This window comes from Oncorhynchus mykiss, chromosome 2 (assembly GCF_013265735.2).
Source record: "Oncorhynchus mykiss isolate Arlee chromosome 2, USDA_OmykA_1.1, whole genome shotgun sequence".
Lineage (NCBI taxonomy): Eukaryota > Metazoa > Chordata > Actinopteri > Salmoniformes > Salmonidae > Oncorhynchus > Oncorhynchus mykiss.
The window spans coordinates 6,120,301-6,142,532 of record NC_048566.1 but is presented as its reverse complement, the minus strand read 5'-3'; the positions used below and the strand labels follow the sequence as shown (position 1 = coordinate 6,142,532).

Genomic DNA, 22,232 nt, shown 5'->3' with positions numbered 1-22,232 from the left:
TAGACTATAGGGCAGCTACAGGTATAGACTATTGGGCAGCTACAGGTATAGACTATAGGGCAGCTACAGGTTTAGACTATAGGGCAGCTACAGGTATAGACTATTGGGCAGCTACAGGTATAGACTATTGGGCAGCTACAGGTATATACTATTGGGGAGCTACAGGTATAGACTATTGGGCAGCTACAGGTATAGACTATAGGGCAGCTACAGGTATAGACTATTGGGCAGCTACAGGTATAGACTATAGGGCAGCTACAGGTTTAGACTATAGGGCAGCTACAGGTATAGACTATTGGGCAGCTACAGGTATAGACTATTGGGGAGCTACAGGTATAGACTATTGGGCAGCTACAGGTATAGACTATTGGGCAGCTACAGATTTAGACTATAGGGCAGCTACAGGTATAGACTATAGGGCAGCTACAGGTATAGACTATTGGGCAGCTGAAGGCTTGATTGTTCCCTGTTTTTGTCTTTCTCTCCCCTTCTCCCTCTCTCTCTTTCCCCCTGCTCTCTCCCTCGCCTTCTCCCCCCTCTCTCTCCATCACTTCTCTCTCTCTCCATCACTTCTCTCTCTCTCTCTCTCTCTCTCTCTTTCTCTCTCCATCGCTCCTCTCTCTCTCTCTCTCTCTCTCTCTCTCTCTCTCTCTCTCGCTCTCTCTCTCTCTCTCCATCGCTCCTCTCTCTCTCCTTCTCCCAGCTCTTCTACCTGATCTATGACAATGAGGACTATGTTCGTCAGCTGGCCCGTCAGCCAGGCTGGCAGGATGTGTTAACTAAGCTCTATATGAAGGAGTCCTATGAGTCTCGCGGTCCCTCCCTGGCAGGCTCCAGCACCCACAGCTCCCTGGACCCCTCCTCCTCCCGCCCCCCTCTCAGGTAGGGATGAGTTCCATTAGTCGATTGAGGGAATAACTTATGTGATATTTTATATTTCTGGACAATAAACAAGATAGTTTCTGGATTCAGCTCTTCCCCTGCTATAGATCAGTTAACATGTGTTCAGCTCTACCCCTGCTATAGATCAGTTAACATGTGTTCAGCTCTACCCCTGCTATAGATCCATTAACATGTGTTCAGCTCTACCCCTGCTATAGATCAGTTAACATGTGTTCAGCTCTACCCCTGCTATAGATCAGTTAACATGTGTTCAGCTCTACCCCTGCTATAGATCAGTTAACATTTGTTCAGCTCTACCCCTGCTATAGATCAGTTAACATGTGTTCAGCTCTACCCCTGCTATAAATCAGTTAACATGTGTTCAGCTCTACCCCTGCTATAGATCAGTTAACATGTGTTCAGCTCTACCCCTGCTATAGATCAGTTAACATGTGTTCAGCTCTATCCCTGCTATAGATCAGTTAACATGTGTTCAGCTCTATCCCTGCTATAGATCAGTTAACATGTGTTCAGCTCTATCCCTGCTATAGATCAGTTAACATGTGTTCAGCTCTACCCCTGCTATAGATCAGTTAACATGTGTTCAGCTCTATCCCTGCAATATATCAGTTAACATGTGTTTAGCTCTATCCCTGCTATAGATCAGTTAACATGTGTTCAGCTCTACCCCTGCTATAGATCAGTTAACATGTGTTCAGCTCTATCCCTGCTATAGATCAGTTAACATGTGTTCAGCTCTATCCCTGCTATAGATCAGTTAACATGTGTTCAGCTCTTTCCCTGCTATAGATCAGTTAACATGTGTTCAGCTCTTTCCCTGCTATAGATCAGTTCTTACTAAATGTTGAACTGCTCCCCTCTCAGGAGAGATCACAGCATGGTCATAGAGGACTCTCAGTACGCTCACACAGACGTCTTCCTCCCTTACACCTCGCCGGACGATGAAGAGGAGGAGGAGGGAGACGGCGAGGGCCTGGTAGGGAGGAATATCTCAGAGCGTTTCTCCGACCTCTCTCGGTCTTCCCCTAACAGCAGTGGAGGCACGTTGAAGGACTTTGACGACTCTCTCCAATTTAAGTCGTTTGACTCGGTAGAGCAGGGGAGCCGCTCGTCCTCCCTCTCCAACACCGTGGACATCCCCTCCGGTCGGCCCCAAGAGGAGGCTCTCTACCACCCTCTGTCCCCCTTCGGCACCTCGCCCTTTGAGCTGGAGCTGGGGGGTATGAGGGGTGAGACGAGGACATGGAACCACAACCCTGTGGGGGGTAGTCAGGCAGGCACCCCCTCCCCCCTGGAGCACAGCCGGTCGTTCCCCTCTCTGAGACCCAGGAAGAGCTCCAGTCTGTCCAACGTGCTGGACGACACCAACTATGGAACTGACCCCCGGGCAGCTGACACCATCTCCAACACCTCCAACCCACAGGTACTGCTGCCCTAACCTTAGCCCTAACCACAGGTACTGTTATCCTAACCTTAACCTTAGCCCTAACCACAGGTACTGTTATCCTAACCTTAACCCTAACTTTAACCACTGGTACTGAGCATTCCTAGGAGGCATGTTGTGTGGTGTTTGAATAAACTGGACCAATGTGTTGAATATGAAGCCCAGTGTCTTGTGTAATGTACCGTATCCATAATGCTCACCGATTTCTCCTGAAATGAGTCAGTCAGAAAATGACAAGTATTAGCATCCCGTGAGCATGTTTCAGAGTCCACAGTCGTGATAGTCTGGTAGACTCTGTGACCCCCATCTGCGGGGGTCGCACAGCCTGACCTCGTACCTCAGAAAAATTCCCATCCAACATGGCTCAGTGTACATGACTCCTATTCAACCAACATGGCTCAGTGTACATGACTCCTATTCAACCAGCATGGCTCAGTGTACATGACTCCTATTCAACCAGCATGGCTCAGTGTACATGACTCCTATTCAACCAGCATGGCTCAGTGTACATGACTCCTATTCAACCAGCATGGCTCAGTGTACATGACTCCTATTCAACCAACGTGGCTCAGTGTACATGACTCCTATTTAACCAGCATGGCTCAGTGTACATGACTCCTATTCAACCAGCATGGCTCAGTGTACATGACTCCTATTCAACCAACGTGGCTCAGTGTACATGACTCCTATTCAACCAGCGTGGCTCAGTGTACATGACTCCTATTTAACCAACATGGCTCAGTGTACATGACTCCTATTCAACCAACATGGCTCAGTGTACATGACTCCTATTCAACCAACATGGCTCAGTGTACATGACTCCTATTCAACCAACATGGCTCAGTGTACATGACTCCTATTCAACCAGCATGGCTCAGTGTACATGACTCCTATTCAACCAGCATGGCTCAGTGTACATGACTCCTATTCAACCAACATGGCTCAGTGTACATGACTCCTATTCAACCAACGCGGCTCAGTGTACATGACTCCTATTCAACCAACGTGGCTCAGTGTACATGACTCCTATACAACCAACATGGCTCAGTGTACATGACTCCTATTCAACCAGCGTGGCTCAGTGTACATGACTCCTATACAACCAACATGGCTCAGTGTACATGGCTCCTATTCAACCAACATGGCTCAGTGTACATGACTCCTATACAACCAATGTGGCTCAGTGTACATGACTCCTATTCAACCAGCGTGGCTCAGTGTACATGACTCCTATTCAACTGAATGTGATGAGTCGTGCTGAGAATGAGGAAACTATTCAACCAACGGTCCAATATCCTAGAATACGGCTGTGCAGATGCCGCCGCGGTTTTAGTCCGTCTCCGACACGATGTACTGTATCTGTGTGTCTAACTGTGATTATGGTGTGTGTGTGTGTGTTGTGTGTGTGTGTTGTGTGTGTGTGTTGTGTGTGTGTGTGTGTGTGTGTGTGTGTGTGTGTGTGTGTGTGGTCCCTTTCAGCAGATGCCAGAGGAGGAGCTGTGTAACCTGCTGACTAATATCGTGTTCTCTGTGCTGTGGTGCGGCAGCGGGTCGGAGGGGGGGGAGGACGCCGTGTGGAGGGAGAGGGGACAGGTCTTCTCTGTCCTCACCAAGCTGGGCTCCTCCTGCCAACTGGTCCGCCCGCCTGACGATATCAAATGCAGGTCAGTCGGTCTACAGCCAGCCAGCCAGTCAGTCAGTCAGCTATTTAGTTAGTTATCCAGTCAGCTAGTTAGTTAGTTATCCAGTCAGCTATTTAGTTAGCCAGCCAGTCAGTCAGTCAGCTATTTAGTTAGCCAGCCAGTCAGCTATTTAGTTAGTTATCCAGTCAGCTATTTAGTTAGTTATCCAGTCAGCTATTTAGTTAGTTATCCAGTCAGCTATTTAGTTAGTTATCCAGTCAGCTATTTAGTTAGTTATCCAGTCAGCTATTTAGTTAGCCAGCCAGTCAGCCAGTCAGTCAGTCAGCTATTTAGTTAGCCAGCCAGTCAGCTATTTAGTTAGTTATCCAGTCAGCTATTTAGTTAGTTATCCAGTCAGCTATTTAGTTATCCAGTCAGATATTTAGTTAGTTATCCAGTCAGCTATTTAGTTAGTTATCCAGTCAGCTATTTAGTTAGTTATCCAGTCAGCTATTTAGTTAGTTATCCAGCCAGCTATTTAGTTAGCCAGCCAGCCAGCTATTTAGTTAGTTATCCAGTCAGCTATTTAGTTAGCCAGCCAGTCAGCTATTTAGTTAGTTATCCAGTCAGCTATTTAGTTATCCAGCCAGTCAGCTATTTAGTTAGTTATCCAGTCAGCTATTTAGTTAGATATCCAGTCAGCTATTTAGTTAGCCAGCCAGTCAGCTATTTAGTTAGTTATCCAGTCAGCTATTTAGTTAGTTATCCAGTCAGCTATTTAGTTAGCCAGCCAGCCAGCTATTTAGTTAGTTATCCAGTCAGCTATTTAGTTAGCCAGCCAGTCAGCTATTTAGTTAGTTATCCAGTCAGTCAGCTATTTAATTAGCCAGCCAGTCAGCTATTTAGTTAGCCAGCCAGTCAGCTATTTAGTTAGTTATCCAGCCAGCTAGTCAGCTATTTAGTTAGTTATCCAGTCAGCTATTTAGTTAGTTATCCAGTCAGCTATTTAGTTAGCCAGCCAGCCAGCCAGCCAGCCAGCCAGCCATCCAGCCAGCCAGTCAGTCAGTCAGCTATTTAGTTAGTTATCCAGTCAGCTATTTAGTTAGTTATCCAGTCAGCTATTTAGTTAGTTATCCAGTCAGCTATTTAGTTAGCCAGTCAGTCAGCCAGCCAGCCAGTCAGTCAGTCAGATATTTAGTTAGTTATCCAGTCAGCTATTTAGTCAGCCAGTCAGTCAGTCAGTCAGTCAGTCAGATATTTAGTTAGTTATCCAGTCAGCAATTTAGTTAGCCAGCCAGCCAGCCAGTCAGTCAGTCAGCTATTTAGTTAGTTATCCAGTCAGCTATTTAGTTAGTTATCCAGTCAGCTATTTAGTTAGTTATCCAGTCAGCTATTTAGTTAGCCAGTCAGTCAGCCAGCCAGCCAGTCAGTCAGTCAGATATTTAGTTAGTTATACAGTCAGCTATTTAGTTAGTTATCCAGTCAGCTATTTAGTTATCCAGCCAGTCAGCTATTTAGTTAGTTATCCAGTCAGCTATTTAGTTAGATATCCAGTCAGCTATTTAGTTAGCCAGCCAGTCAGCTATTTAGTTAGTTATCCAGTCAGCTATTTAGTTAGTTATCCAGTCAGCTATTTAGTTAGCCAGCCAGCCAGCTATTTAGTTAGTTATCCAGTCAGCTATTTAGTTAGCCAGCCAGTCAGCTATTTAGTTAGTTATCCAGTCAGTCAGCTATTTAATTAGCCAGCCAGTCAGCTATTTAGTTAGCCAGCCAGTCAGCTATTTAGTTAGTTATCCAGCCAGCTAGTCAGCTATTTAGTTAGTTATCCAGTCAGCTATTTAGTTAGTTATCCAGTCAGCTATTTAGTTAGCCAGCCAGCCAGCCAGCCAGCCAGCCATCCAGCCAGCCAGTCAGTCAGTCAGCTATTTAGTTAGTTATCCAGTCAGCTATTTAGTTAGTTATCCAGTCAGCTATTTAGTTAGTTATCCAGTCAGCTATTTAGTTAGCCAGTCAGTCAGCCAGCCAGCCAGTCAGTCAGTCAGATATTTAGTTAGTTATCCAGTCAGCTATTTAGTCAGCCAGTCAGTCAGTCAGTCAGTCAGTCAGATATTTAGTTAGTTATCCAGTCAGCAATTTAGTTAGTTATCCAGTCAGCTATTTAGTTAGCCAGCCAGCCAGCCAGTCAGTCAGTCAGCTATTTAGTTAGTTATCCAGTCAGCTATTTAGTTAGTTATCCAGTCAGCTATTTAGTTAGTTATCCAGTCAGCTATTTAGTTAGCCAGTCAGTCAGCCAGCCAGCCAGTCAGTCAGTCAGATATTTAGTTAGTTATACAGTCAGCTATTTAGTTAGTTATCCAGTCAGCTATTTAGTTAGCCAGCCAGTCAGCCAGCCAGCCAGTCAGTCAGTCAGATATTTAGTTAGTTATCCAGTCAGCTATTTAGTTAGTTATCCAGTCAGCTATTTAGTTCGTTATTCAGTCAGCTATTTAGTTAGTTAGCCAGCCAGCCACCCAGCCAGCCAGTCAGTCAGCTATTTAGTTAGTTATCCAGTCAGCTATTTAGTTAGTTATCCAGTCAGCTATTTAGTTAGTTATCCAGTCAGCTATTTAGTTAGTTATCCAGTCAGCTATTTAGTTAGTTATCCAGTCAGCTATTTAGTTAGTTATCCAGTCAGCTATTTAGTTAGTTATCCAGTCAGCTATTTAGTTAGTTATCCAGTCAGCTATTTAGTTAGTTATCCAGTCAGCTATTTAGTTAGCCAGTCAGTCAGCTATTTAGTTAGTTATCCAGTCAGCTATTTAGTTAGTTATCCAGTCAGCCACCCAGCCAGCCAGCCAGTCAGCTATTTAGTTAGTTATCCAGTCAGCTATTTAGTTAGCCAGCCAGTCAGCTATTTAGTTAGTTATCCAGTCAGCTATTTAGTTAGTAATCCAGTCAGCTATTTAGTTAGTTATCCAGTCAGCTATTTAGTTAGTTATCCAGCCAGCCACCCAGCCAGCCAGCCAGTCAGCTATTTAGTTAGTTATCCAGTCAGCTATTTAGTTAGCCAGCCAGTCAGCTATTTAGTTAGTTATCAAGTCAGCTATTTAGTTAGTTATCCAGTCAGCTATTTAGTTAGTTATCCAGTCAGCTATTTAGTTAGTTATCCAGCCAGCTATTTAGTTAGTTATCCAGTCAGCTATTTAGTTAGTTATCCAGTCAGCTATTTAGTTAGTTATCCAGTCAGCTATTTAGTTAGTTATCCAGTCAGCTATTTAGTTAGCCAGCCAGTCAGTCAGTCAGCTATTTAGTTAGTTATCCAGTCAGCTATTTAGTTAGCCAGCCAGCCAGCCAGCCAGCCAGCCATCCAGCCAGCCAGTCAGTCAGTCAGCTATTTAGTTAGTTATCCAGTCAGCTATTTAGTTAGTTATCCAGTCAGCTATTTAGTTAGCCAGTCAGTCAGCCAGCCAGCCAGTCAGTCAGTCAGATATTTAGTTAGTTATCCAGTCAGCTATTTAGTCAGCCAGCCAGTCAGCTATTTAGTCAGCCAGCCAGTCAGCCAGCCAGTCAGTCAGTCAGTCAGATATTTAGTTAGTTATCCAGTCAGCAATTTAGTTAGTTATCCAGTCAGCTATTTAGTTAGCCAGCCAGCCAGCCAGCCAGCCAGCCAGCCAGCCAGCCAGCCAGCCAGCCAGCCAGTCAGTCAGTCAGATATTTAGTTAGTTATTCAGTCATCTATTTAGTTAGTCAGCCAGCCAGCCAGTCAGTCAGTGTCTGCATCCCAAATGGCACCCTATGGGCCCTGGTCAAACGTGTTGTTTGGGACCCAGGTTAGTCAGTCAGTCACTCCCACTGTCCTTGATATGCAACTCCCTCTGTCTCATGTCAGTAAACAGATTCATTTCGGTGACTTCAAAACAAGTTTTATTTGATCAAATGCTTGGTAAACAACAGGTGTGGACTAACAGTGAAGTGCTTACTGACGGGCCCTTCACAACCATGCAGAGAGAAACGGAATAACAATGAGGAACAATAACTAGGTACATACACAGGGTACCAGTACTGAGTCCATTTGCAGGAGTGAGAGATAATTGATAACTAGGCTAGTACTGAGGCCAGTACTGAGTCCATGTGCAGGATTGAGAGATAATTGATAACTAGGCTAGTACCGAGGCCAGTACTGAGTCCATGTGCAGGGGTGAGAGATAATTGATAACTAGACTAGTACCGAGCCCAGTACTGAGTCCATGTGCAGGGATGAGAGATAATTGATAACTAAGTACATACACAGGGTACCAGTACTGAGTCCATGTGCAGGAGTGAGAGATAATTGATAACTAGGCTAGTACCGAGGCCAGTACTGAGTCCATGTGCAGGAGTAAGAGATAATTGATAACTAGGCTAGTACCGAGGCCAGTACTGAGTCCATGTGCAGGGATGAGAGATAATTGATAACTAGGCTAGTACCGAGGCCAGTACTGAGTCCATGTGCAGGAGTGAGAGATCATCGATAACTAGGCTAGTACCGAGGCCAGTACTGAGTCCATGTGCACGGGTGAGAGATAATTGATAACTAGGCTAATACCGAGGCCAGTACTGAGTCCATGTGCAGGAGTAAGAGATAATTGATAACTAGGCTAATACCGAGGCCAGTACTGAGTCCATGTGCAGGAATGAGAGATCATCGATAACTAGGCTAGTACCGAGGCCAGTACTGAGTCCATGTGCAGGGGTGAGAGATAATTGATAACTAGGCTAGTACCGAGGCCAGTACTGAGTCCATGTGCAGGAGTAAGATATAATTGATAACTAGGCTAGTACCGAGGCCAGTACTGAGTCCATGTGCAGGATTGAGAGATAATTGATAACTAGGCTAGTACCGAGGCCAGTACTGAGTCCATGTGCAGGATTGAGAGATAATTGATAACTAGACTAGTACCGAGGCCAGTACTGAGTCCATGTGCAGGAGTAAGAGATAATTGATAACTAGGCTAGTACCGAGGCCAGTACTGAGTCCATGTGCAGGATTGAGAGATAATTGATAACTAGGCTAGTACCGAGGCCAGTACTGAGTCCATGTGCAGGGGTGAGAGATAATTGATAACTAGACTAGTACCGAGCCCAGTACTGAGTCCATGTGCAGGGATGAGAGATAATTGATGATAACTAAGTACATACACAGGGTACCAGTACTGAGTCCATGTGCAGGAGTAAGAGATAATTGATAACTAGGCTAGTACCGAGGCCAGTACTGAGTCCATGTGCAGGAGTAAGAGATAATTGATAACTAGACTAGTACCGAGGCCAGTACTGAGTCCTTGTGCAGGGATGAGAGATCATTGATAACTAGGCTAGTACCGAGGCCAGTACTGAGTCCATGTGCAGGGGTGAGAGATAATTGATAACTAGGCTAGTACCGAGGCCAGTACTGAGTCCATGTGCAGGGATGAGAGATAATTGATAACTAGGCTAGTACCGAGGCCAGTACTGAGTCCATGTGCAGGGGTGAGAGATAATTGATAACTAAGTACATACACAGGGTACCAGTACTGAGTCCATGTGCAGGAGTAAGAGATAATTGATAACTAGGCTAGTACCGAGGCCAGTACTGAGTCCATGTGCAGGAGTAAGAGATAATTGATAACTAGGCTAGTACCGAGGCCAGTACTGAGTCCATGTGCAGGAGTAAGAGATAATTGATAACTAGGCTAGTACCGAGGCCAGTACTGAGTCCATGTGCAGGAGTAAGATATAATTGATAACTAGGCTAGTACAGAGGCCAGTACTGAGTCCATGTGCAGGAGTAAGATATAATTGATAACTAGGCTAGTACCGAGGCCAGTACTGAGTCCATGTGCAGGAGTGATAGATAATTGATAACTAAGTACATACACAGGGTACCAGTACTGAGTCCATGTGCAGGGGTGAGAGATAATTGATAACTAGGCTACATACACAGGGTACCCGTACTGCAGGGGTGTCAAAGTCAAATGGACGGAGGGCCAAATAAAAAAATCAGCTACAAGACGAGGGCCGGACTGTTCGAATGTTCATTGAAAAATTTTTAAATGACGCATATAGTCTAGTGAACCTAATTGAACCTACTGAAAACCTAACAAATATATTACAATATGATCAGATAAATAAAGCAATATTTTCTTATGGCTCTGTCAGTAATCTTTAATTTTCAACAGACACAAAAGACAAATTTCCTTTATATAAATATCCCCATAACATGAACATTAAATGAAAGAAACCGGTATTCAAGGCACCATCAGTAGACTATATTTTCTATTTTAGCAAAAGTGGGCTAAATTTACTTCAAAGAAAAAACAATAATAGCAATTTTCTATCATCCACTCAACTGAAATATTTTTAAAATATAATTGGATTGAAATACAAAAAAATAAAGTGCAAAAATCTATTAATCAAAAACAACACTTTGTTTAAGGAGAAGTAACATGCAGTGAAAACAAATATTAAATTTTAACTTTTAAACTTGAACTGAGTAAAAACTCTAAATATGTGATTGCACAGTAATGTTCACTTGTTTGAGGTTGAGGGTGATACTTGGTGGTGTCCCATCTTTTCCACAAGTTCATCAATGTTCGGGGTAAGGCTCTGAGCTGAAGAAATCCTCAGAATTGAGTGGAGGTGTTCAGCAGTAAGTCGACTTCTGTGTGATGTTTTGTTCAGGTTCATCAAAGAAAACAGTTGTTCACACAGGTATGTGCTGCCAAACATAGACAACGTTTGAGCAGCCTGGATGCGCAGCTGGGGCATTGTGCCGGGGAGGAAACGGGCGAACTCCGCAGCACCCACTGCCGCATATTTTGCCCTCAGTGCATCATTGCATTGGAGGTCAATCAACTCCATTTGGAGGTTTGGTGGTGAGCTTTCCACGTCAACAGCAAATGGGTTACCGAGCAGTTCCAACCTGCTTTTTTGTGCTTCAAAGTCAGCAAATCGGCGTCGAAAGTCAGCGGCAAGCATACCTATTTTATCAGCCAACTGTGTGCTCGGGAACGCACTGGTAGAGAGCTTCTCTTTCATGGTCTGGCAGCTGGGAAAGTGGCTCAAATTTTCTTTCCGCATCTGCGTCTCCCACAGAGTCAGTTTGGTTTTAAATGCCTTCACTGTACTGTACATATCAGAGATGACACGATCCCGACCCTGCAGCTGCAAGTTTATTGCATTCAGATGACTCGTAATGTCACACAGAAAAGCCATTTCACACAGAAACATTTCGTCTCGGAGTTGTGTTGTGTCTTTCCCTTTGCTGTCCAAGAACAGACAAATCTCCTCACGAAGCTCGAAACATCTTTGAAGCACCTTTCCCTGGCTTAGCCATCGCACCTCTGTGTGATAAGGCAAATCACCATGCTCCGTTTCTAACTCCGTCAGAAATGCCTTGAACTGGCGGTGATTCAAACCTTTGGCTCTGATAAAGTTAACTGTGCGCGTGATGATGCTCATTACATGCTCCATTTTCAAGGCTTTACCGCACAACGCTTCCTGGTGTATGATACAATGATAAGCTGTCAGCTCACCTGTCGCGTTTTCCTCTTGCATCTTTTCCCGTATCTTCGCCACCAGTCCGCTCCTGTGTCCACACATCGCAGGTGCTCCGTCGGTTGTCAAACCCACGAGTTTTTCCCAAGGCAGCTCCATCTCATTTACACATCTTGACACCTCTTCATACAAATCATGCCCCGTAGTTGTGCCATGCATAGGACGTAAAGCCAAAAACTCCTCTGTCACGCTTAGGTTGGAGTCCACTCCGCGGATGAAAATTGACAACTGGGCAATGTCAGAAATGTCGGTGCTCTCATCCACAGCCAAGGAATATGCAATAAAATCTTTTCCCTTTTTCACAAGCTGCTCTTTTAGATTGATGGACAACTGGTCTACTCTCTCGGCAATGGTGTTTCTGCTCAGACTCACATTTAAAAAGAGTTGCCTTTTTTCTGGGCAAACTTCGTCACAAACTTTAATCATGCAGTTTTTGATGAAATCCCCCTCCGTAAATGGCCGGGCTGATTTAGCGATCTCTTCTGCCAAAATAAAACTGGCCTTGACAGCAGCCTGGCCTTGTGATTTGGCTTTTTTGAACAGAGCCTGTCGAGATTTGAGGCCTCGTTTTAATTCCTCTGCCTTTTGTAGCCTTTGTTCCATGTCCATATTCTTGTTTTTGTCCGCGTGTTTCGTTTCATAATGTCGTCTCAGATTATACTCTTTCAGTACCGCCACACTTTCTCCACACAGAAGACACACAGGTTTTCCAGCTACCTTCGTGAACATATACTCCGACTCCCACCTTGTTTGAAACCCCCGGTTCTCAGTATCCACCTTCCGTTTTGCCATTTTTGATGGGTATCTGAAAGTTAATTTTACTGTGATGCTGACGACTGCTGTGCCAATAAATATTGAAATGAAGCAGCCTACTGCTCGGTGCGTCACCTTTGCATTGTGGGAAATGTAGTATTGGTGCGTGTAAAAGATCTGCGGGCTGCCGGCTTGCTGCGGGCCGGTTCTAATAATAAATCAAGATCATCCCAGGGGCCGTAAAAAACCTTCTTGCGGGCCGGATGTGGCCCGCGGGCCTTGACTCTGACATATGTGCCGTACTGAGTCCATGTGCAGGAGTAAGAGATAATTGATAACTAGACTACATACACAGGGTACCAATACTGAGTCCATGTGCAGGAGTAAGAGATCATTGATAACTAGGCTAATACCGAGGCCAGTACTGAGTCCATGTGCAGGGGTGAGAGATAATTGATAACTAGGCTACATACACAGGGTACCCGTACTGAGTCCATGTGCAGGAGTAAGAGATAATTGATAACTAGACTACATACACAGGGTACCAATACTGAGTCCATGTGCAGGAGTGAGAGATCATCGATAACTAGGCTAGTACCGAGGCCAGTACTGAGTCCATGTGCAGGGGTGAGAGATAATTGATAACTAGGCTACATACACAGGGTACCAGTACTGAGTCCATGTGCAGGAGTGAGAGATCATCGATAACTAGGCTACATACACAGGGTACCAGTGATGTTCTGGGCCGTACGCACTTCCCTCTAGCGCCTTGTGGTGGAATGCAGCCTGTCAAGATGCTCTCAATGGTGCAGCTGTAGAACTTTGAGGATCTGAGGTCCCATGACACATCTTTACCGCCTCCTCAGGGGGAAGAGGCGTTGCAGTGCCTCCTGAGGGGGAAGAGGCGTTGTCATGCCTTCTGAGGGGGAAGAGGCGTTGTCGTGCCTCCTGAGGGGGAAGAGGCGTTGTCGTGCCTCCTGAGGGGGAAGAGGCGTTGTCGTGCCTCCTGAGGGGGAAGAGGCGTTGTCGTGCCTTCTGAGGGGGAAGAGGCGTTGTCGTGCCTTCTGAGGGGGAAGAGGCGTTGTCGTGCCTTCTGAGGGGGAAGAGGCGTTGTCGTGCCTTCTGAGGGGGAAGAGGCGTTGTCGTGCCTTCTGAGGGGGAAGAGGCGTTGTCGTGCCTCCTGAGGGGGAAGAGGCGTTGTCGTGCCTCCTGAGGGGGAAGAGGCGTTGTCGTGCCTTCTGAGGGGGAAGAGGCGTTGTCGTGCCTCCTGAGGGGGAAGAGGCGTTGTCGTGCCTCCTGAGGGGGAAGAGGCGTTGTCGTGCCTCCTGAGGGGGAAGAGGCGTTGTCGTGCCTTCTGAGGGGAAAGAGGCGTTGTCGTGCCTTCTGAGGGGGAAGAGGCGTTGTCGTGCCTTCTTCATGACTGTGTGGGTGTGTGTGGACCATGTTAATTCCTTAGTGATGTGGACACAGAGGAACTTGAAAGCTCTCGACCCGCTCCACTACAGCCCCGTCGAGGTGAATGGGGGCGTGCTCGGCCCTCTGTTTCCTGTATTCAGAGATCAGCTCATTTGTCTTGCAGACATTGAACGAGATTTTGTTGTCCTGATACCACACTGCAAGGTCACTGACCTCCCTATAGGCTGTCTCATCATCGTCGTCAGTGATCAGGCCTACCACTGTCGTGTCGTCAGAAAAGGTAATGATGGTGTTTGAGTTATGCGTGGCCACGCAGTCGTGGGTGAACAGGGAGTACAGTAGGGTGTCAGTGTGGCAGATGTGTTGTTACCTACCCTTACCACCTGGGGGGCGGCCCGTCAGGAAGTCCAGGATCCAGTTGTAGAGGGAGGTGTTTACTCCCAGGGTCCTTAGCTTAGTGATGAGCTTGGAGGGGACTGTGGTGTTGAACGCTGAGCTGTATTCAATGAACAGCATTCTCACATAGGTATTCCTCTTGTCCAGGTGGGAAAGGGCAGTGTGGAGGGCAATAGAGATTGCGTCATCTGTGGATCTGTTGGGGCGGTATGTGAATTAGAGTGGGTCCAGGGGTGATGCTGTTGATCTGAACCATCTGACCAGCCTTTCAAAGCATTTCTTGGCTATAAATGTGAGTGCTACGGGGCGATAGTCATTTAGGCAGGTTACCTTGGCGTTCTTGGGCACAGGGACTATGGTGGTCTACTGGAAACATGTAGGTATTACTGGGTCAGGGAGAGGTTGAACATGTCAGTGAAGACACTTTCCAGTTGGTTGGTGCTTGCTCTGAGTATGCATCCTGGTAATCAGTCTGGCTCTGCGGCCTTGTGAATGTTAACCTGTTTAATGGTCGTACTCACATCAACCACAGAAATAAACTTTTTTTCAGTTCTGTCCTGTTTCGGTTGAGCAAAATGTAGCCCTAAATGTTAACTGGCTAGTTAAATGTTGACTGGCTATTCTCCCTCCCTCCTTTCTGCTGTGTTTCTATCTCTCAGTCTGTTAGAGATGATGCTGGAGTCTTCTCTGTCAGACCTGAGGGACTCTCAGGGTGTCTCTCTACCATACTTCCCCAGTCTGCTGCGTCTCCTCAGGCTGCTCCAGGACTTCCTCTTCTCAGAGGGAACAGACAACCAGGCCCTGTGGAGCGAGAAGGTACAGTACTGCACCATGGTCCACACGTTGTCTGCATCCCAAATGGCACCATATATTTCTATGTAGTGCACTACTTTTGACCAGGGTCCATAGGGCTCTGGTCAACAGTAGTGCACTATATAGGGAGTAGGGTGCCATTTTGGATGCAGACAATATCAGCCATGCTCAATTATTTGTGAATGTAAAATCCGTGATCTGATGGTATCCTTTTGCATAGGGTTGACCTTTTTACCAAACAGCTGAGAGAGAGAGAGACTATGGATGTGTGTCGAGTACGTGCCACTGAGATGAGAGTTTTGTCGGTACAAACTGTCCACTATATAAACCATATGTTGCGGATGTCTAACCTTGATTGCAGGAAAATATTACTCACCTGTTAGATGTAAAGTCCCCTGTTTAGGGGACCTGCGTGGTTCTGGTTCCAGTCCTGACCCATAGTTTCATTTAGAGATCCATCTGTGGACCCTGTAGATGGAAATGGCTTGCATTGAGCGCCAGCCCTAGTTCCCACGGACACAGTAGTATATTTTTTTGCGCCTATGTGACGTAGGATGTGAAATCTGAAACCACTTGAAGCTGGGATGTCCGTCCTACCGTTTTAATTGGCTCTTCCGACTGTCCGTCATCTCCTGGCTGGAACCCTATGTCACAGACACTGACAAAGCACATGCCTGCAATCCTTACATCGTAGCTCAACAAGAGAGTGGTTTATTCACTGTAGCACATTCAGAGATCCATTTACAGCCATTAATCTCATATCATTCCTAGATTTGAAACAAAAAAAAACACTTTCAGTTTCTCCTAGATGGACGATAATAATATGAGACGAAAGGCGAGTTGCTAACGTGTTCAGGAAGCCAGGCTAGAGGTGTGTGTGGCTCACAGCGGTGGGGGCCGATGTTTTGATCAAGAGAGACCTTTAGAAAATATGCACCTTTTCTCTGACACTAAAAATACAAATATGTATTTTACAGTTGTAAGAAAGGTGAAGTCTTATAGTTAGTGGGTTTTATAATCTGATTATACTATATTTAGAAAGCGTAGAAGTCATTTCAAGCCATATTCATTACAGTTTTATTGAATAGAAAATACGTCATAAAATATTTCATATTTTCAATATTTGTATAATATTTGTACTGTGTATTTGAGCTCAAAAGTGACTTCATCTCAGCAATGTGTAACTATTGTTTTTACCAGAAAGGTGAGATTGAACCTTTCTTGAAGTATGCAGCATTACTAGTTATTGTTTATGGTCCTCTCATGGTAAATAATACATATTCTGGGATTAGGTAGATTACATTTTAGATTACATGTATTAACGGCACAGCTACTTCCTGTAATCGTGAATGTGTGTGTGTTTAATGTCAGTGGATGTGTCTCGTCTTCTGTGTTGGCTTTAGCTTGGCTACTGTTTTGAAGGATGTTTTGAACAGTAGTTCTAGCTATATCATTTAACTGTGTGGTAACCCGGTCTTGAGAATTGAGTCACTGTTATGTTGTTTTCACGTATCTACATAATTGCCCCTCGTGGGAATTGAATTGAATGAGAATGTGTTGTAGACTGTTAACAGGTGTGTTGTCGTCGTAGATCTTTGAGGGGGTGGTGAACCTCCTGGACAGACTACAGGCGTGGCACAGCACCCCTGGTACCCCCGGGGCTCTGGAGCTCAGAGAGATGGCTCAGATCGGCCTGCGCATCATCACCGGCTACATCCAGAAACAGGACTCACAGGTCAGTCACCTATGTTACGCTACGCCCACCTCCCTCTAGCCAAACTAGACTGGCTCAATCTCTGGCTTGCATGCCGAATGGCTCCCTATTCACTATATAGTCTACTACTTTTGACCAGAGCCCATAGGCTGAGATAGGGGTGGAATAGGGTGCTATTTGGGGAAACAACTTCTTTCTCCAAACTACATCCATTGAGGGCATAAGTCAACGCGTGGGTTTGGAAGTTTAAACTCCAAATGCCGTGGGACCAATCCCAATGCTCTGTCTGTCAGTACACATTTACTATCAAATAAAGGTTAGACCTCTTGAGAAGAAAGTGTGTTTAGAACACCAGTCCTTCTATGGTTATCTATCAGTGCACAGAGAACATAGCTAGCATTCCTCCCGAGGAGTGTTGTGTAGGACAGGGCAGCTCTTCTCTGAGTTATAACTACTGTTGGGCTGCATCCCAAATGGTACCCTGTTCCCTACATAGTGCATAACTCTCTGGTCAGAGGTAGTGCACTATGCAGGGAATGGGGTGCTATTTTGCACTCCTGTAGGAGTAGTATCAAGTGGTCATAAATAAATGGTCCAAAATGGTCCTTTAAGCGTTGGGATTTGTTTATTCCTTTTTGAAGGAGCAAAGCTTTTTCCATCCACTTGTATTGTTGTTGTGTGTTTTGTTAGTATTAGTACCCCACTTAAAAAATACATCAGCTGAGGAATAATAATATTAGGTTTGTGTACTGATGAAACATTTACTAGGACTTCTGTTGATTTTAAGACCTGTGAGAATACTTTTGAAGTGGAGCCTAATTTGCTTTTTGACCAAATAATTTCTCTGTCTCTGTGTCTCTCTCTGTGTCTCTCTCTGTGTCTCTCTGTCTCTGTGTCTCTCTCTGTTTCTCTCTCTGTGTCTCTCTGTCTCTGTGTCTCTCTCTGTGTCTCTCTCTGTGTCTCTCTGTCTCTGTGTCTCTCTGTGTCTCTCTCTCTCTGTGTCTCTCTCTGTGTCTCTCTCTGTGTCTCTCTGTCTCTGTGTCTCTCTGTCTCTGTGTCTCTCTCTGTGTCTCTCTGTCTCTTTGTCTCTCTCTGTGTCTCTCTCTGTGTCTCTCTCTGTGTCTCTCTCTGTGTCTCTCTCTGTGTCTCTCTGTCTCTCTCTGTGTCTCTCTGTCTCTGTTTCTCTCTCTGTTTCTCTCTCTGTGTCTCTGTCTCTGTGTCTCTGTCTCTGTGTCTCTCTCTGTTTCTCTCTCTGTGTCTCTCTGTCTCTGTGTCTCTCTCTGTTTCTCTCTCTGTGTCTCTCTGTCTCTGTGTCTCTCTCTGTTTCTCTCTCTGTGTCTCTCTGTCTCTGTGTCTCTCTCTGTTTCTCTCTCTGTGTCTCTCTGTCTCTGTGTCTCTCTCTGTTTCTCTCTCTGTGTCTCTCTGTCTCTGTGTCTCTGTCTCTCTCCCTTCCCTCTCTCCCCAGGTGTCTGTAATGGCCTGCGTTAAACTCCACAGCCTCCTGCAGACAGTTCTATCTCTGGGCTGGGACGAGGTGTGCTTCCTGCTGGGGCGACTAGGTGCCCCCCTGTGGCCCGGCGGGGTAATGGAGGTACATTTACGTTGGACATTTCTGTCATTTTAGCAGACGCCCTTATCCAGAGCGACTTAGTTAATGCATTCAAGTAAAGTAGGCAAGACGACCACATACATCGTCATTGCAATTAAAACGTTCCTCAATAAAGCAGCCATTTGCTAAGTCGGTGCCTTTTACTGTGAGAACATATCTGTTATCTGTTATTCTGGTGTTTCCAGTCTTATCACCGGCTTTACACTAACAAATAAAGACAAGTACGACAGTAAGGTGTTTTTTATTTTTAGGCGGGCCCCAACGGAGGACACACGGAGACCTTTTCTCAGCTGGTGCCCATCGTGCGTACCCTCCTGGACCAACACGCTGACCCCGTGACCCTGCACGGCCTGCTGCCCAGCCTGCCAGTCACCAACGGCAGCCCCACCTTCGCCCAGGACCTCCAGAGCTACAGCCACACAGTAGAGTGGCTGGACTTCTACCAACGCCACGTCAGTACTGCTCAACCTTCATCTATCTTCTTCTTTATATAGGCTGTATCCCAAATGGCAACCTATTCCCTATATAGTGCACTACATTTGACCAGGGCCTTACAGCCGGGTTGGTTGTTTAGCAACAAAACCAACGGGTGTGCAACTCTGGGGCCAAACAGACGGGGTTGGCTGAGATTGTTAACAACATGTAAACTATATTTAATCTCAGTGTTTATTGAAACTGAATATTTGAGCACAAGGAGCTCTTTTTGTTTCTAAAATCCATCGTTGCAGTTGTAGGTTAGCTAGCTAGGGAACTTGAGCCATATTAGCATAGACATGACATCAGTCAAACACGTCAAAACAGAACATGGTATCAATAACAACATAAAACTAGTTGATACGAGTTGATACGAGTTGAAACTAGTTGAAACCAGCTGAAACCAGCTTGAAACCAGCTGAAACCAGCTGAAACCAGCTGAAACCAGCTGAAACGAGCTGAAACAAGCTGAAACGAGCTGAAACGAGCCACCTACGATTCCCCATATGACAGCTTGTTGCTCGCTATCTGACCATCCAGAATCACATCATCACACAGCCTTCTGCCCCATGGAAGCCATTTGGGACGTGATTTATTTCAGACGGACAATTAATAATAAAGGTATTTTTTTAAGGACTGGGTCAGTCCCACTACTTTCTTTAATTTTGTTTTGCTTTTTGTATTGAAGCGATAGTAAACTGTTTGAAAGACAGGGAAGGGTGAGTGAAAGGGCAGTGGGATGGATTCAAACCCATGCCGACTCTGGTATACCTGTGTGTTGTAACGGCTGGACCACACAGGCCATGGACAATGGATTATAGTCAACGTCTCAGACAGTGTCGTATTAAAACGTTTAAAAATAAAAATGTTTTTTATTTAATTAACCGTTTAGACCAGCTGAGAACAAGTTCTCATTTCCAACTGCAACCTGGCCAAGATAAAGCAAAGCAGTGCGACACAAACAACAACAACAGAGTTACACATGGAGTAAACAAACATCCAGTCAAGTATGTTGGACAGCTCATTTTCCTCAGTAGTTCCTGGACAGGCTAAAAAACATTAGCTTGTACACTTCTCTTCTTTAGTTCAGAAACTAAACTGAGTCCGTAGGTTCTTCTACTAAACGCGGTGTTGACGTTTTGTCTCTTCTCTTCTTTAGTTCAGAAACTAAACTGAGTCCGTAGGTTCTTCTACTAAACGCGGTGTTGACGTTTTGTCTCTTCTCTTCTTTAGTTCAGAAACTAAACTGAGTCCGTAGGTTCTACTACTAAATGCGGTGTTGACGTTTTGTCTCTTCTCTCAGGCTAGTGTTTCTAGACAGGCTGATGTCACATCCTCCTTTCTGCCTCAGAGTGAAAACTAAACCAGGGACAGATAATCTGTCTGTTCAGTGTTCTCTGGTCCTCCTCTCATTATTTACCTCTTAATCTACACACTGGAGGTACGTGGATGGAAGGCCAGGATTTTGTCCAGGAGAGTGGCTTCTCTCCCAGGTTAGAAATGAGAACAGAATCGGAAAGCTTTCCTTGTATTTACCGTGTGAATTTAATGGAAGAGAAGTCACCTTGCAGACCAAGAGGTTTGAGGATACGAAGCCAAACAGACGTCTACCCACTTGGTTCAGCTGAGGATTTATTATAAATGTGTGTGACGGTGAATAATCACAAATCTGTTTTGTTTAGATATCTTGTAAATAGAAAATGTCATAGATCTGGCAGTAGAGCCCAGTTTTGACCTTTGCTCCCAGTCTGATTCACAGGGGTTGGGTTAAATGCAGAAGACACATCTCAGTTGAATGCATTCAGTTGTACAACTGACTAGGTATCCCTCTTTCCCAGTCTCTGAGCAACAGTTTGTCTGTGTGCCCGTTTATCAGCTTAGGTCCATTACCTTTAGGGCCTTTGCCAATGTGTATGTAGTTTATAACATTACAGTATATAATGTGTAGGTAGTATATAACATTACAGTATATAATGTGTAGGTAGTATATAACATTACTGTATTTAATGTATCGGTAATATATAATATTACTGTATATAATGTGTAGGTAGTATATAACATTACTGTATATAATGAATAGGTAGTATATAACATTACTGTATATAATGTATCGGTAATATATATAATATTACTGTATATAATGTGTAGGTAGTATATAACATTACTGTATATAATGTGTAGGTAGTATATAACATTACTGTATATAATGTATTGGTAATATATAATATTACTGTATATAATGTGTAGGTAGTATATAACATTACTGTATATAATGTGTAGGTAGTATATAACATTACTGTATATAATGTGTGTATATAATGTGTAGGTAGTATATAACATTACTGTATATAATGTGTAGGTAGTATATAACATGACTGTATATAATGTGTGTATGTAACGTGTAGGTAGTATATAACATTACTGTATATAATGTGTGTATATAATGTGTAGGTAGTATATAACATTACTGTATATAATGTGTGTATATAATGTGTAGGTAGTATATAACATTACTGTATATAATGTGTGTATATAATGTGTAGGTAGTATATAACATTACTGTATATAATGTGTGTATATAATGTGTAGGTAGTATATAACATTACTGTATATAATGTGTGTATATAATGTGTAGGTAGTATATAACATTACTGTATATAATGTGTGTATGTAATGTGTAGGTGCAGCCCACCATGGAGCAGTATGAACTGGATCAGTTTGGGAAGAGTCATGACCTCATGTCTAACTTCTGGAACTCGTGCTTTGATGACCTGATGAGCACTGCCATACGGAGGGACAAAGAGAGGACCTACAGCAAAGACAAGTTCCAGGTAAACTATGCTACTAGCAGGCCTGGTACTCCTATGAGGTCATAGTACAGCCCACTGTCCTCCATTATGACATAACCTCCATTATGACATAACCTCCATTATGGCATAACCTCCATTATGACATAACCTCCATTATGACATAACCTCCATTATGACATAACCTCCATTATGACATAACCTCCATTATGACATAACCTCTATTATACCATTATGACATAACCTCCATTATGACATTAATATCAAGTCAATATTATGTGTCTTGAAAGTTGTTTTTGTTCAGCTAGTTATACTGTCTTCATTATATTGTGGTGATCTGGAGTATTCTGAAGCTGTGGATTATCAGCCCAGTACAACTTGGTTTGTGCTCGTATTGCTGATGGGTCACTAATCGACAGTTATGTGTGTGTGCGTGTTCGTGTGTGCTCATGGGGTCTGTGCGTGCTCTTTACAGGAGGTGATAGTAGACCCGTACCTGAGGCGGGTCCGCAGTGAAAACAGCCGTTACCACAGTGGTCAGAAACAGAGCTCCGGCCAGCAGGGAGTAGTGTGGCGCCACTGGGAGTCCCTCCGCAGGCTGCTCACCAGCGAGAGAGGGGCCTGGGCACACAGGTCTGACTCTATCCTATCTATATCTATGATTCCGTCCCAAATGGCACCCTATTCCCTATATAGTGATCTACTTTTGGCCAAGGCCCATAGGGCTAAT

The 22,232-nt window shown here is 44.6% G+C and overlaps 1 protein-coding gene across 5 annotated transcripts in view; it reads left to right on the top strand.

The window, feature by feature from the left end:
* Window positions 1-22,232, top strand: part of nbeal2 (neurobeachin-like 2) — a 140,418-nt gene that overhangs the window by 84,567 nt on the left and 33,619 nt on the right. For 4 of the 5 annotated variants that reach the window (XM_036936160.1, XM_036936146.1, XM_036936157.1 and 1 more), the window contains 9 exons: window positions 704-882; window positions 1,768-2,326; window positions 3,827-4,011; window positions 14,745-14,901; window positions 16,490-16,633; window positions 18,078-18,203; window positions 18,473-18,673; window positions 21,377-21,526; window positions 21,978-22,135. In XM_036936160.1, coding sequence (XP_036792055.1) covers window positions 704-882; window positions 1,768-2,326; window positions 3,827-4,011; window positions 14,745-14,901; window positions 16,490-16,633; window positions 18,078-18,203; window positions 18,473-18,673; window positions 21,377-21,526; window positions 21,978-22,135 — 1,859 coding nt within the window. The remainder of the gene's footprint in view (window positions 1-703; window positions 883-1,767; window positions 2,327-3,826; window positions 4,012-14,744; window positions 14,902-16,489; window positions 16,634-18,077; window positions 18,204-18,472; window positions 18,674-21,376; window positions 21,527-21,977; window positions 22,136-22,232) is intronic. The other variant, XM_036936151.1, reaches the window with a different exon arrangement.